The 13,576-nt window shown below is 43.4% G+C and overlaps 1 protein-coding gene across 4 annotated transcripts in view; it reads right to left on the bottom strand.

The window, feature by feature from the left end:
• Window positions 1-7,525: 7,525 nt before the first annotated feature.
• The window catches only part of MYCBPAP (MYCBP associated protein), a 1,064,843-nt gene continuing 1,058,792 nt past the window's right edge, over window positions 7,526-13,576 (bottom strand). For 3 of the 4 annotated variants that reach the window (XM_086930830.1, XM_086930829.1, XM_086930832.1), the window contains one exon: window positions 7,527-7,878. Coding sequence is in view for 2 of the 4 variants with exons in the window: in XM_086930829.1 (XP_086786955.1) it covers window positions 7,771-7,878 (108 nt within the window). In the remaining 2 variants the exon portion in view is untranslated. Of the gene's footprint in view, window positions 7,879-13,576 lie in introns of all 4 variants that reach the window. The other variant, XM_086930831.1, reaches the window with a different exon arrangement.

Below are 13,576 nucleotides of genomic sequence, written 5' to 3'. Positions count from 1 at the left end.
CGCCTAGGAGATTAAATATGCATGCAGGCTTACCCACTGCCATTCAGGGAGCCCGCGCCGGTCACATGCCTCGGAAGTGGGCAAAGAGCAGCAAGACAGTTATTGTGGCCCCAGCGGGGACACCGCAATCCTACGAGTCGACCAGGTGAGGCTCGTGCCTATGCGATGTGGAAAGGAGGCCTCCGCCCCTTATGGCACGCATTGAGGTCGGGGCTTGGCCACAAGACACAGGCCCCAGCACGCACCTTGTGGGCAGAGCGGCCCCGGATCAACAGGCAGTAAAACGATTACACTGCTGCATTCCGGTCGATGTATAGGGCATATTTACAGTCATTCCACAACGCAGGACTGCATGCAGGCTCTAGGATGGACATTGTCTTTAGGGAGTTTGGTGGAGCTCCAAGACTACGCAGTCATCTTGGTCCACGGTCCGGCCACGCCCCCTGTATTAGATCTTACAGTAAAAATTTCCCTACGAGGAGAATGGAGAACTTCAAACACTAAATAACCCCTTAATTATATCTCTACGTGAGACAACCCAACCAATATTTGTGACTAAAGTATTTCACCTCTTCTACCCGATTGTAAAGACGTCCTATATTCGGAGTCCCTTCGATGGTTATGCCAACGACACAATCCTTGATGATATGCATCTGACGGCACTGAAAATATCTGTTTTAACATGCTGTATGATGTTTATTTTTCTTACAGTGTCTCTTGTTCAGGCACCAACAATGGACTTAAATGGCCCTTCCATTCTCAAAATCTCCTTTAATTTTCCAATCTTCTGGCCTCGACTGTAATAAGGAAGCTGTTCAGTGAATCATACATCTATGATATGCATTTTTAACAGCTAAAGCAAGCCATTAGGTGCTAAATACCTTTACCTAGCAGTCCCTTCTGAAATAGTGTGGCGTTCCAGGCTATGTTATCTTAAGTCTGTCACCAACCAGGACTAACCTGAATGTTTCCTGCCACAGAAGAAATGTAAAGTTGGCCAGTCTTCCCTCTCAAGGCACAAATCTTGCCCCAACAGACCTCACGGAGCCAGCACAGCATCTCCAGTTATGTCATTCTGCCTCCTCCACCAATCAAGGACAGTATTTCTCACTCGCTACTTCTGACTGGACCACCAGGGATCCCACTGTCCGGGTATGCTCAGTCATAGCAAAATAAGAAAATGCCATCATCTGTTTGTGCCAGGAAGGGCCTTGTGACACAACCCCTGAACAACTGCAACAAGAACCTACAATGCAATACTTCATCTCTCAGCACCCATCAATTCCATCTGACAATCACACCCAGACTACACACACACACAACACCCGTACAACATTTAGATCCAACTTCATACAGATTTCACTAACCACCTCAGAATATCAAACACTCCACTTCATACTCAGCAATTAGGGCTCTGCAGTGGGCCACTTGGCCACAATAGGTTTGAAGTCAGGTATAGTATTTTGGCGTGTTATGTAGAGGAATAATGCACAGCGAAATTGAAGGTATCTGTAGAATTGCAAACGAGGCATGTCAAATTCAGTTTGTAGCTCCTGAAAGGATTTTAGGGTCTGACCATTAAAACCGCCCCAATCATTGAAATACCAATGGCCTCCCAACCTGCAAATTCTTGCAGCCCCGACAGTTGTGGTAATAGGCCGTTGTGCCAAAGAGGGGTTTCCTTAGTCAGTTTGCCCCACCATCCCATCCTATGCAGCACTTGTCCCCATGTCACGAAGATCATCCTAGTTGCGGGCAGTAGCGTTTTAAGAGTTGGACCTGAGTATAGGATTGTATGTAATGGCTTAGTGTCCATTAACCAGCGCTCAACCGCATAAGCTGGACCATGTCTGTCACCATGCCACCAGTCGTTTAAAATAAGAAGCTGTGAAGTGCCATGATATGCCCGGACATCTGAAATCGCAATACCCCCACAATATGTGGACTGGAAGCAAGTTCCTAAACCCACACACGTGGATCCCCCGCCCCAGAGGAAGTGGCCAAGGACAGCATTTAGTTGTCTGAACCGGGTGGGTAATATTGGGTAAGGGTGGTTTTGGAGTTGGTAGAGGAGGAGAGGTAAGGAAACCATTTTAAAGATGGCAGATCTACCAAATAGGAATAGCAGCAAATGTGACCAGGAGCGCACTTGCTCCTTGACTTGCGTCAACAAAGGGCCATATTTTTGTCCCATGAGATGGATTGAGAGACTGACGGGAATACCCTGAGTTATTTCAAACCATCAGGGACCACCTTCACTTCATGCGTCCATACACCCAATTGGTCTCCCCCAAGTAAAGGCCACATAAAGGATTTGCGAGCGTTCATGTAAAGACCAGAGGCTGCCAAAGATTTGCATCATCCTGAGTAGCCGCGGACCCGTTCTATTAGGTTATGTTAAGAAAAATAATACATTGTCTGCATACAGCGCTATGTGGTCAAAGACTTCCCACAACCAATCGAAGCCATGAACTTGGGCATCAATTCTTACCCAAGCCGCAAGCGGCTCCATAAAGAGTGCAAAGAGATAAGGGGACAGGGGACATCCCTGTCTTGTAGCTCTACCAATAGGGAATGACTGCGAGGTCAAGTGTGCAACACAAACCGATGCGGTAATGTCTGTGTAGAGGAGGTGGATATATTTGATGAGCCGGGGGCAAATATTTAGGCAGTTCAGGAGTGTGAAAAGGTAGGTCCAGCTACGGGAATCAAAGGCCTTATCAATAACGGCGAGGAGAAGCGCAGCTGGCTCGTCCAGCTTGTCCACTGAGGCAAAAGCGTTATGAGCCCGACGAATATTGTGTAGAGTTGCACAACCGGGCATAAAACCGGCTTGATCAGGGTGGATTAGCTCTACAATATGTGGGACCATGCAGTTAGCAAAGACTTTTGCTAGGAGTTTCGCCTTAACATTAAGCAGCAATATCAGTCAATATGAGGTATGTATAACGGGGCATCTAAGTCCTCCCGCACCGAGTCCGACAGAGATCTTGGAGGCAAGTCGGCCAGGAATCAATGGATAATGTCCTCCAGGAGGGTCTCACGTGGAGCATATAAATATGTAAAGTATTCAGCAAAGCTAGCCGCAATCTGTGTAGGGTCGGTGAGAGCTTCTCCAGCGGGGCCGAGTATATCAGGAATAGATATAGGCCGAAGTGTCTGTTGACAAAGGCAGTGAAGTAGAGCACTGGACTTATCACCCCACTGATATATTCAGCTACAACATTTTTCATTCTTGAAAGAATATATTTCAAAATATTTGACTGCAACTATATATGCTGAATGTGGTTTGTTTGATGTGAATTGCAGATCTTGCTTAAAAAGAGAGAATGAATCCTGAACAACAGACAAATTTTAAAATGAATTAAGTGAATTAATTCGCTAATAGAATTTTGGTAAACTGAAGGTTAAACTTTTTTGACAAATTGAAAAGTGGAGTTTTTAATATGAAATAAATAACATTTAACTTCAAATACAAGCGATTTCTTCCCCAAAGGTGTGCAGTCTGCTGCGAAAATAACACATTTCTATTCAGACTACACAACACGTCATCCAAAGACATCAATTTAAAGACCACAACCTCAATCATGTCTTCTTGACACAATTTACCCAGTAGGGTTGCCATCACTTTTAGCATCCCTGTCTATCTTGCTGACAAACTAACCATCTCAGGTGGCTCTCAATGAACTTGCAACCAGGACAACGCCAGATTAGAGAGGGAAAAGAATGTGAAAAATAAAAACAACATGAATAAGGTCTTCTCCGACTACCAACATCCCCATATCTAACAAGACCTCCCTCAAGTTCCATGATTTTAGGCAAGACAGCTAAAGCACACCTCTCCAAAGAATACTACAGTTGGACACCACTAAGTACCCAGACGCTCCTCTTCCCTTCACACTGGAAATGCTCACCTTTTGTACTCTTTGTCTTAGGATCTGTACATTGTTTTGCTGTTTCTGGCAAGATTTGCATATATAAATACATACTTACATACATAGACACATAACAAGCATTGGCAAAACAAACACGCCTGGCTTATAAGTGAAATTGCTTCTTAATTGATTTTTTGTGGATGGATGAGTCAATGAATGGAAGAATGATTCCATGGCTGGTTGGATAAATAAGTGAGAAGTTGAAAGCCTGAGTGGTTGCCTGGGTGAGCGAGCGCATGTGTGAAGGACAGTGTGAAAAGGTAGTATATGAGATTTCAGCCGTGAATTAGTGGATGATTGAATGAATGAAATTAATTGTGATTGCACTGATGAACAGTTAGTATGGTGGGTGCTTCAGTGCCCTCATCTTCTATACTTATTTCATATGAGTTCTTCTTCGCCGTAACTGCAGGTGGTGTAGAGAGGACAGGTGTATTGGTCGTCACTTCCTCCATGACGCTTTTCTTGCTGGGCAGGTTGAACAATCACATGCACACCTGACAGGTGGAACACTGACTTTCAAAAGAGGCTTGAAGATGTCTATGTAGTAGTGGGGTGGGATACAGCGTTAAAGTCAAGTTCTAGGCACACACCATTGTCTGTGAGAGTACTATACTGTAGCTGATAGAAGAATCCATAAAGACAGGCGACGTGTGGCTTGATTTAAGTAAATCAAATTGAAACGGTCCTGAAAACATGTTGTGTTTTGGTGGTTTGTAGTGGGTTGTCAGTTCACTATGGTCGTTTCCGCTACGCTCAGGAAATATATCTTTAAGTCTCCTCACACTGGACCCACAGTTTCTGTGTTATATGAGGATGTGGAATTATGGTGAACACGATTTCGATTCGTTTCAGACACTTTACTACAACTTTTCCTAGCAGATGGATGGTTGTTCTTCAGTGTGGAGGAGCCCGTAATGGATAGGGGTTGTATGGCAGGGCAGGGCCACCTACTTACCAATAGCTGGCTCAAGGACTCAGTGATTTACAGGTCACGTGTTTGAGTCCTAGCATTGCTTTCTCAGCTGCCCATCCTTTAAAGGTCGCTTGAGTACCATTACTTTGGATAAAACTAACACATACTACCCAGAGCACTTAAAACACACAAGTGTGGTATGAAGTGCTTCACAAAAAACAAATCATTAGAATATTGAAAAGCTCAAGGTACACCCAACCTCCTTACAATACGCATATATATTGTACCAGAATACAAGCAGGGCTGGTGCTTCTTTCATCACTTCATGAGACACACCGAAAGAGGTACAGAAAAAATTGCTGTTGCACTACTTTTTACAATATGCTTCACATTCTCCCCACTTTGGTCTGTCCTTTCTGGGAGAACAGAGAAAGTTGTGATTGCCCCAGAAGCAAATAGCACAGTGTGTCAGGTATCAACCCCTCTCTATGAGAGCTAGGTGTTTAATAATATGTGTCTCGAAGCAAAGGGGCAAGAAATGTTGCTGAGATGCACGATATCTCTAGAGTGTGGTCACTCAGTGGTACTAGAGGGGAGGGTCTCTACTGTATAAATGGACCTTTCCTTTGATTACCAAGGGGCATCATGGCGCTTAGTCACCCAAAAGACACCCATAGACCCCTTGTCTTTACAGGGTACTGACCACCGACAGAGCAAGAGGCACACATTGTCTACTCAGTGTTTGATAGGTGGTTGCGTCCTTACCAATTTTGAAACACTCCTCAGAGACTCCTCAGCTCTCAACTAAAACTAAAGTATTTATCTAAATTACAAGCGAGGAGTGGGCATGTCAACTACAAGTATTGGCAATACATTTGGCTTATTACTGAAAGTTCCTCTTAAGAAGTAAGAAAAAGACTTCCTGAATTAAATAGGCAGGGACTGCTCATCAGCACTCCTAAATACCACACCAAGAAACTTGCCTGTCATGTTGGGCATGCAGCGGACAGGTGGGTGGCGTGGAGGGTGCATGGCTGCCGTTCTCTTCCAAGCCTGCAGATGGTGCTCTCGGAGCTGCACGAGTGGGGGCTCTCTCCTCCCCATTACTATACTCTAAGCAGCTGCTCCTGAGGTATGAGCTACGAGCTACTGCTGCTTCAGCTTTGTATAATCCTGCTTCATTGGGGCTCCTCTCAGGCAGAGGCCCACCTAGCAACGTGGCCAATTTTGGAGAATCCAATTTTGCATCCTTCACACTGGTAAAACCTTTTTAATAACTGCTCTTAGTCCCACAGCACCTTCCTGTTTAACAATATCAGTGTTCGAAAGCGCATACAAAACATACACCCTTGTCATGGTGGTACTGAGTAATGACAGTTGCTTCATGATTTGATTTCTTTTAAAATAAACCAATTTACATGGGAAACGGAAAAGTTGATCTCAAAAAGCTATGCTTATGATAGGACAGATCTTGACATTATTGGAAACACAAACATTAGCACTGACATAGTTTGTGCAGGTAACCAATGTCCGCACGGCTGGAGGGCACCACCACATATCTGTATTGTAATGAAAACACCCTGATCAAGTTGATGTAATAGACATCTTAGACAAGGGGACCCCTTTCAATTCACCAAGGTTTGATGCCTGCGATGCAGCGATTAGCAGTATAGTTTGTGTCCTGTGGGTTACTGAGCATTGCGTGGCACGTTGCAGGAGCATGAGCTAGATCACTTGTTTGCTACAGGCTTGAGGAGTGCTTTGGGTGGGTACCTACGTTCAGCCTCTGGGCTGGGGACACAGGCACTGCAGGCACGAGCTGGTGTCATGCCTCAGACAGACTACTTTTTGGACCAGCCAACACCAAAGCGAAATGTACACGCGGTTAATTGTAAACATCTGCAACATGCCCTGCTGAGTAAATTAAAAAGAACCAATCAGACAAGTCACAGCTGCAAAGGGCTCATTCAAACGAGCCAATGACGTAGGGAGGTTGCCTTCTGTATATTCTTTGTTTGGTTGATTATTTAGCATATGCTGAAGGGTCTGTTACAAGACCATAAAAAGCCTTCTCCAAATGTCCTTGTTGTCTTTTAGTAAAGGGCTGAGTGTCAGGCTTCAAGTTCTGACAGCGACGTGTGTTTGTAAACAGAGGACACAGTATTCATCTGCAGACTGCCTTTTAAAGCATTTAGGGGAAATGAGGCACGCCCCCTTAACGCCTTTGTGGGCATGCCCCCCTTGAGAATTCAAGAACTGTGGTCAATGCCAAGATTTCTACCTGAGAAAATACTTCCTCCCAATTTAGATCAATTTACATCTGTTTTTCAAGATGCTGTCAAAAGTAATATAATGGATGAATAATGCAGTACTTGCTGGGAAAGGCTTTCAGTTCAGAAATTTGTTTGCATGCAGTAAAATCTACCCTACTCTTTAGCCAGCGCTATATAAAACTTTTAAAATAAAAAATAAAATAAATAAATGCTGTGAAGATTCATCCTGCACTGAGTCTGTTATGAGCAATTCGCCTGCAAGTTCCAAAAGCAGACTCTTAACCAGCCGAGTTAACAAAGCAAAGTGACCTAGTGGCTGAAAGCCTACTCTGAAACGCTTGATGTTTAAGTGCTAATACAGATGGAGTGACTTTAATCAATAAATATAATTTTACACAGATGCACATGCCTTGAAGTTTATTTATTTATTTTTTAAACTTATAAAGCGCGCAAATGCCCAGGGGCGTCTCGGCGCTGCGGACTTGGCAGAAAGAAAGAGAATTATTGATTAAACAGCCATATCTAAAAAAGACCTGTTGCAAACAGAGCAGCAAGCAGCGTCTGCGATGATTCCAGGCTGCCGCGTCCGCTTCGAAATATATTTTATAAAGATGGAAATAATGAGTGTTCATGAAATAAATCTATTTTACATGTACAGTTCTACTTCCTCCTCTTCCGTCAGGACAGTTTCATTCTTCAGCCCTTCTGATAAATACACCAGGTTCTCCACTAAGGACACCAGGAGTTGGTACACCTGTAAAACAAGACACATCACTGGTTTAGTAGAGAAAGGACACAGCGACACAGAAGTGGAGGGGAGGAAATAGCGGACGGAGACTGACAGAAAGCAGGTGAGTTTTCTGTAATAGTGACTCCGATGTGTCAGTGAAGATCAGAAGTTCAAAAACTGTTATGGTAACATAACCTAGCAGAAGAGACTAACTTTGGAAAGAGGAGGGGTATGTACAACATGGCACATGATAGAGGGCCAGGGTAAAGAGTGGGTGCAGATGCAACTACTGTGGTTTTCTGATTTCCCTCAACACATTTTTTTAACATAGGTAAAAGATAGACTTTCGAAGGGTGTCTGCCCAAGTCTACTGGTCAAAACAGATCAGATAAATAAGAGAAATGGGACATTCATTATGGAGTGTCAGGTGTTGTCCTCCAGAACAGATTACAAGATGAGAAGCTCAGTAGAGCACTATAAGCATTTTTGGTCCAGCACAATAGTAAACATATTCTTGAAATGCACACATTATACCTCAAAATGCAATCACGAACCATGCAATTGCTCAATCAGATGCTGGAGTATTTGCCTTTCTAATCGTTAAACCTGATAATGTATTATAAAGTACTATTGAACAGCTCCCCGCTCTAGTATTGCACAACCGTTTCAGTGATGAAACTATTTATTTTTGCCATATTAGTAAGATTCACAGGCAGTAATAATTTTTCTGGCCCCTTCAAAACACATACATTTCCTTGAAATTATTTTGTTTCTATGTTTCATAATGTATTTCTAAATGGTACTATATATTTCAGTAAAATGGTTCATTTATTTTTCTTGTGTACAGCGCTCTGCCACCAATCCACTGGCCTGTTTTGTGTCCCACTTCAATCTGATTAAAGGAGAAGGACTAAAATGTATGCAGTGGTGCAGTGACCTCTATCCACAAACCGTAACATTTTCAGATCTGGATCGTTCCCTCTGTACATTAGGCTCCAGGTTTCAGAAGATGCTGAGAATGATCCCTCAGGAGTTCAATACAGAATCTCTGTCTCCTGGTTACAACAGTGTTTTAGGTCTGGCTACAGACAGCTTTAGCTGTGTGTCAGAGATCATTTCATAAAGGCACAAATAGTATACATAAAGTGGGCTTATGTTATCACCCTTGAGCCATTGGCTTGTTTGGGTCAGCTCCCTTCAACTATTTTAGTTTCTTTCACATCTTTGGTTTACAATATGCAATGGTTACTGGAAAAGGAGTTCCTCTTGGGATACACTTATTCTTTGTAAACTGCTACAGCCTGTAATTTTGCAATCCTGGTTAACAAAGAGTGTGTCTTTACCTGCCACTTCAGCCCACATTCAACATGAAAAGGAATAGCATTTCAACAATGAAGAACAGATAAATAAAAAGTTGTTCAGTACACAGAAAAGGGTCTTTATAAGTACTAGTGCTTGGTAATATATATAAATTTTAGGATGCCATCAACTGCTTCTTCTAGCGCATACATGAGGTGCTCTCAGAGCCGTGATGCCTATCACCGCCACAAGCCAGCATTGGCATATTTATTTGGTACAAAAAAATGAAGCAACAATAAACTTGCAAACGCGAAGTTGTAAATTTGTGTCTTGAAGCTACGTCCTCTGTGGCATCTGCAGTGCACAGTAAAGTGTTTCATTATTATTTCCTTACGCTTTCAACAAAAGGAGAAAAGTACAGAAATCTGATTTCTCATTATTCTCTGGTGTTCTGAAACTGAGGTGTTAGATAATAGTAGGGACGCCTATGAGATATTTATTAAGAACATGAAATACAGCAGCCTGGTAGTGCAAGGACTTGTCTCTGATTCAAGAGAGATATCTCACAACAGATTGCATACTGCACCCTTGTGAAAGAATCTACAATGACTCGTGTGTGACTAAAAAGGAACATCAGCTTGAGCACAATTGTTCACAAGGGACCTATTTATATCAAAATAATTTTTGTTTTCAGCAAGTTCCAACTATCTTGCAATGATTTAAACAAAAATTATTCGGATAGTCACGTATCTGGATAGAAGCAGCCTCACCACTTTACTTATTCAACACTCACTTCAGCCGAAGAGAATGCTTTTTAATTTGCAACAACATGAACAATTATATAAAAAATTGACTTTTGCTTTGTATTGACACTATTTACATATATATTTATACGAGAGAGATTGTGACTCATGTGACCCCAGTGGAGTGACGATGACGAACAGGTGAGTGAAGTAGAGTGACAGTTTTAGAAGGAATTGGTTATTGGAATTAAATGATGTCCATTGTGTTTTTATAAAAATAAATCAGGTGTTCTAGAGAATATTCTAGTGTTCTGGACTCTCCTTTGTAAATAGTCGATGACGTTTTGACCTTCTGTGGTCTCTTCAGGATCGAAGTTCTGGGGACTGGAGTATGGGGAATTAAATAGAATTGTTGCATCAGAGGGTGGGCTGTAATAATTGTAAAGAATTAAGCTTACCCAGGGCAATGGATGTAAGCCGTGAGTTCAGGTAGGTTTAATCTTCCAATTTCATGGATCAATTAATGGTGCAGTCTATGGTAGACAACCAAGACTGTTCTTAGTGGAATTCTGAGATCAATGGTGAAACAGCATTCGTGTTCACCTTGAAAAACCTAGCACTAGCATCCATGTAATGCAGCTAGCGTGGAGAAGTGGGAAAATGCGCATGACTGGCTTGGGCGGCCCAAGAGGGCCGACCAAACAGTCACTGCACACTTTGAGGAGTGGTTTGTTCACTCCTAAAAGTGCAGAGCAACCCTGCCACCCACCCGCAAAGCAGCCAAACATAAAATGATAATAAGTGAAAGTTATTATCATTTTATGTTTTTGCTTCTGCACTGCTTAAAAGCAGTAGGGCGACTCTCCTCCGCCATAGTGGAGGAGCCGCCCCTGAACATCTGCAACAGTTTTTGGTACTGCGCATTTGAGGAAGAATGGCCAACTGTTTCAAATGTTTAGAAGTCAAAACACTTTTCAATATAAGGACACCCTTTCGTTATTAAACTGCAATTAAACATATTGTGGTTGCCATATTACAATTCAAGTGAGTTGCCACGGGCCGTAGAAAGAAAAAATGATCCCTTTACATGTTTCACAATAAACTGGATTATGCAAAATAATTATTGAAATAGACATTTGAATTACTTTGTAAATTCTAGTCACAGTGGCATGATTACAAAGTAACAAATAAATATATGCGAACCCATTTACGAAGTGAAAAGAAATGAAGCTGTGTTATCCCACTGTAACATTCTTTCAGAAATGCACTATTTGAAATGGGGATGTGGTTGAACTGTGGTTCAACAACTTCAAAATCAGGTTCTCAATAAATCTAATATTCAGCCTGCTATTAAGTCATACTTGTCCAGGTCTTTTACAAGGAGAGGGATCAATTCACCCCTGTCCTCAATGAACAGTAGGTAGTTGTTGTCTGCATTAAAGAGAACACGTGAAGATGAAGTTTGTTTCCCAGGATATTATTGCTCCTGTAGAAGCCCTCAAAGCCCTTCATCTTGACTTGCAGTCCAATTATCTGCAACTGCAATGATTTTATTACCACAGCAGTTGCACTCTCATTGTCTTTCAAGGCAAATTTTCGTAGTTCCAGTGTTTAACTTTATCTAACTCTATTTTGATATGTTTTAACTTATATTATTGTACACTCAGTTTAGTGCTCAAACCTGCCAAACTCTTTTTCAGCTTATTAAAGACTGACCACACAGCCTAGTGGATATCAGTGGGGGAAGTAGCAAACATCTTACAAGCAGTGTGCCCAACAGTCTTGCCTGCTCTATTGGTGTGCATCTTAGACTGTTGTTTGTCCACTATCTTCATTGTGTAAAGTCACAAATATGTTCAAACAACAACCAGTAAAGCCCAAGTCAGTGGTAGCTGTCAGACTGATCAACCTTGGTTGGACTTCCCACCAACGTTTTGACTTCCTCCTCCATTTTTCTAACCTAGTTTTTGGAGTATCTGAGCACTTTACCACTGCAAACCAGTGCTAAACTGCATGTGCTCTCTCCTCTAAACATGATAATATTGGCGTATCCCCAATTGGCATATTTATCTGACATATAAGTCCTCATCCTGGGACCATCACCCTCCACCCGGGACGACTTCTGGTAGCCCCCTGCCCTGGGCACCGCCCCCAAGCCCACAGACCACGCACGCAACCTGGGATTCATCCTGGACTCCTCCCTCTCGATGACCAGACAAGTCAACGCCGTCTCCTCTTCATGCTTTCACACCCTCCGCATGCTCCGCAAGATCTTCCGATGGATCCCGACCGAACCCAGGAAGACGGTCACCCAGGCCCTCGTCACCAGCCGACTGGACTACGGAAACACCCTCTACGCCGGAACCACAGCCAAGCTACAGAAAAGACCCCAACGCATCCAGAACGCCTCCGCCCGACTCATCCTGGACATCCCCCGACGCAACCACATCTCCGGCCACCTGAGGGACCTGCACTGGCTCCCCGTCAACAAGAGGATCACGTTCAGGCTCCTCACCCACGCACACACGTCTCTCCACGACCTGGGCCCCAAGTACCTCAACGACCGCCTGACCTTCCACACGCCCACCCGCCAGCTACGGTCTGCTAGCCTCGCCCTCGCCGCCGTACCACGCATCCGAAGAGCCACCGCCGGAGGCAGATCCTTCTCCTACCTGGCGGCCAAGACATGGAACACCCTCCCCATCCACCTCCGGCTGACCCAGGACCACCTCTCCTTCAGGAAGCAACTGAAGACCTGGCTGTTCGAGCAGTAGCGAACCCCTACCCCAAGCGCCTTGAGACCCTCCCGGGTGAGTAGCGCTCTATACAAGTGTCATGATTGATTGATTGATAGTAAAAGTGCACTACATGTGCTTAGGGCCTGTAAATTAAATGCTACTGTTGGGTCTACAGCACTGCTTGTGCCACCCACTTAAGTAGCCCTTCAAACATCTCCGGCCTGCCGTTGTAGTGTGGAGTTTAAACTGCCACTTTGATTTGGCAAAATAAACCTTTCGCCTGGCCTTAACCTTCCTTTTTAATACAGATAAGTCACTCATAGGGTAGGAGCTGGACAGCTTGGAGGGCAGGGTGCAATATATATAAAAAGCAGTTTTTGCCGGTATCTGAGCACTTTACCACTGCAAACCAGTGCTAAACTGCATGTGCCCCCCATTTTCTAAACATGATAATATTGGTGTATCCCCAATTGGCATATTTATCTGACATATAAGTCCCTAGTTTAAGTGCACTACATGTGCTTAGGGCCTGTACATTAAATGCTACTAGTGGGTCTACAGCACTGCTTTTGCCACCCACTTAAGTAGCCCTTCAAACATCTCAGGCCTGCCGTTGTAGTGTGCAGTTTAAACTGCCACTTCGACCTGGCAAAATAAACCTATTGCCTGGCCATAACCTTCCTTTTTAATACAGATAAGTCACTCATAGGGTAGTCACTGGACAGCTTAGAGGGCAGGGTGCAATATATATAAAAAGCAGGACATGTACTTTTAGGTTTTACATGTCCTGTTAGTCAAAAACTCTTTAATTCGTTTTTCACCACTTCAAGGCCTATATCTCCCAAATGATAACACTGGGATTGCCATATTACCTTTTATAAGTGTAATTTCCAAATGGGGAGGCAGCTAAAATTGGCTCACGTTTGGTATCTGGATCCTAAT

This window comes from Lissotriton vulgaris, chromosome 7 (genome assembly GCF_964263255.1).
Source record: "Lissotriton vulgaris chromosome 7, aLisVul1.2, whole genome shotgun sequence".
NCBI lineage: Eukaryota > Metazoa > Chordata > Amphibia > Caudata > Salamandridae > Lissotriton > Lissotriton vulgaris.
Note: the sequence above shows the minus strand (reverse complement) of the source record. Positions and strands in the feature narration are given on the sequence as shown.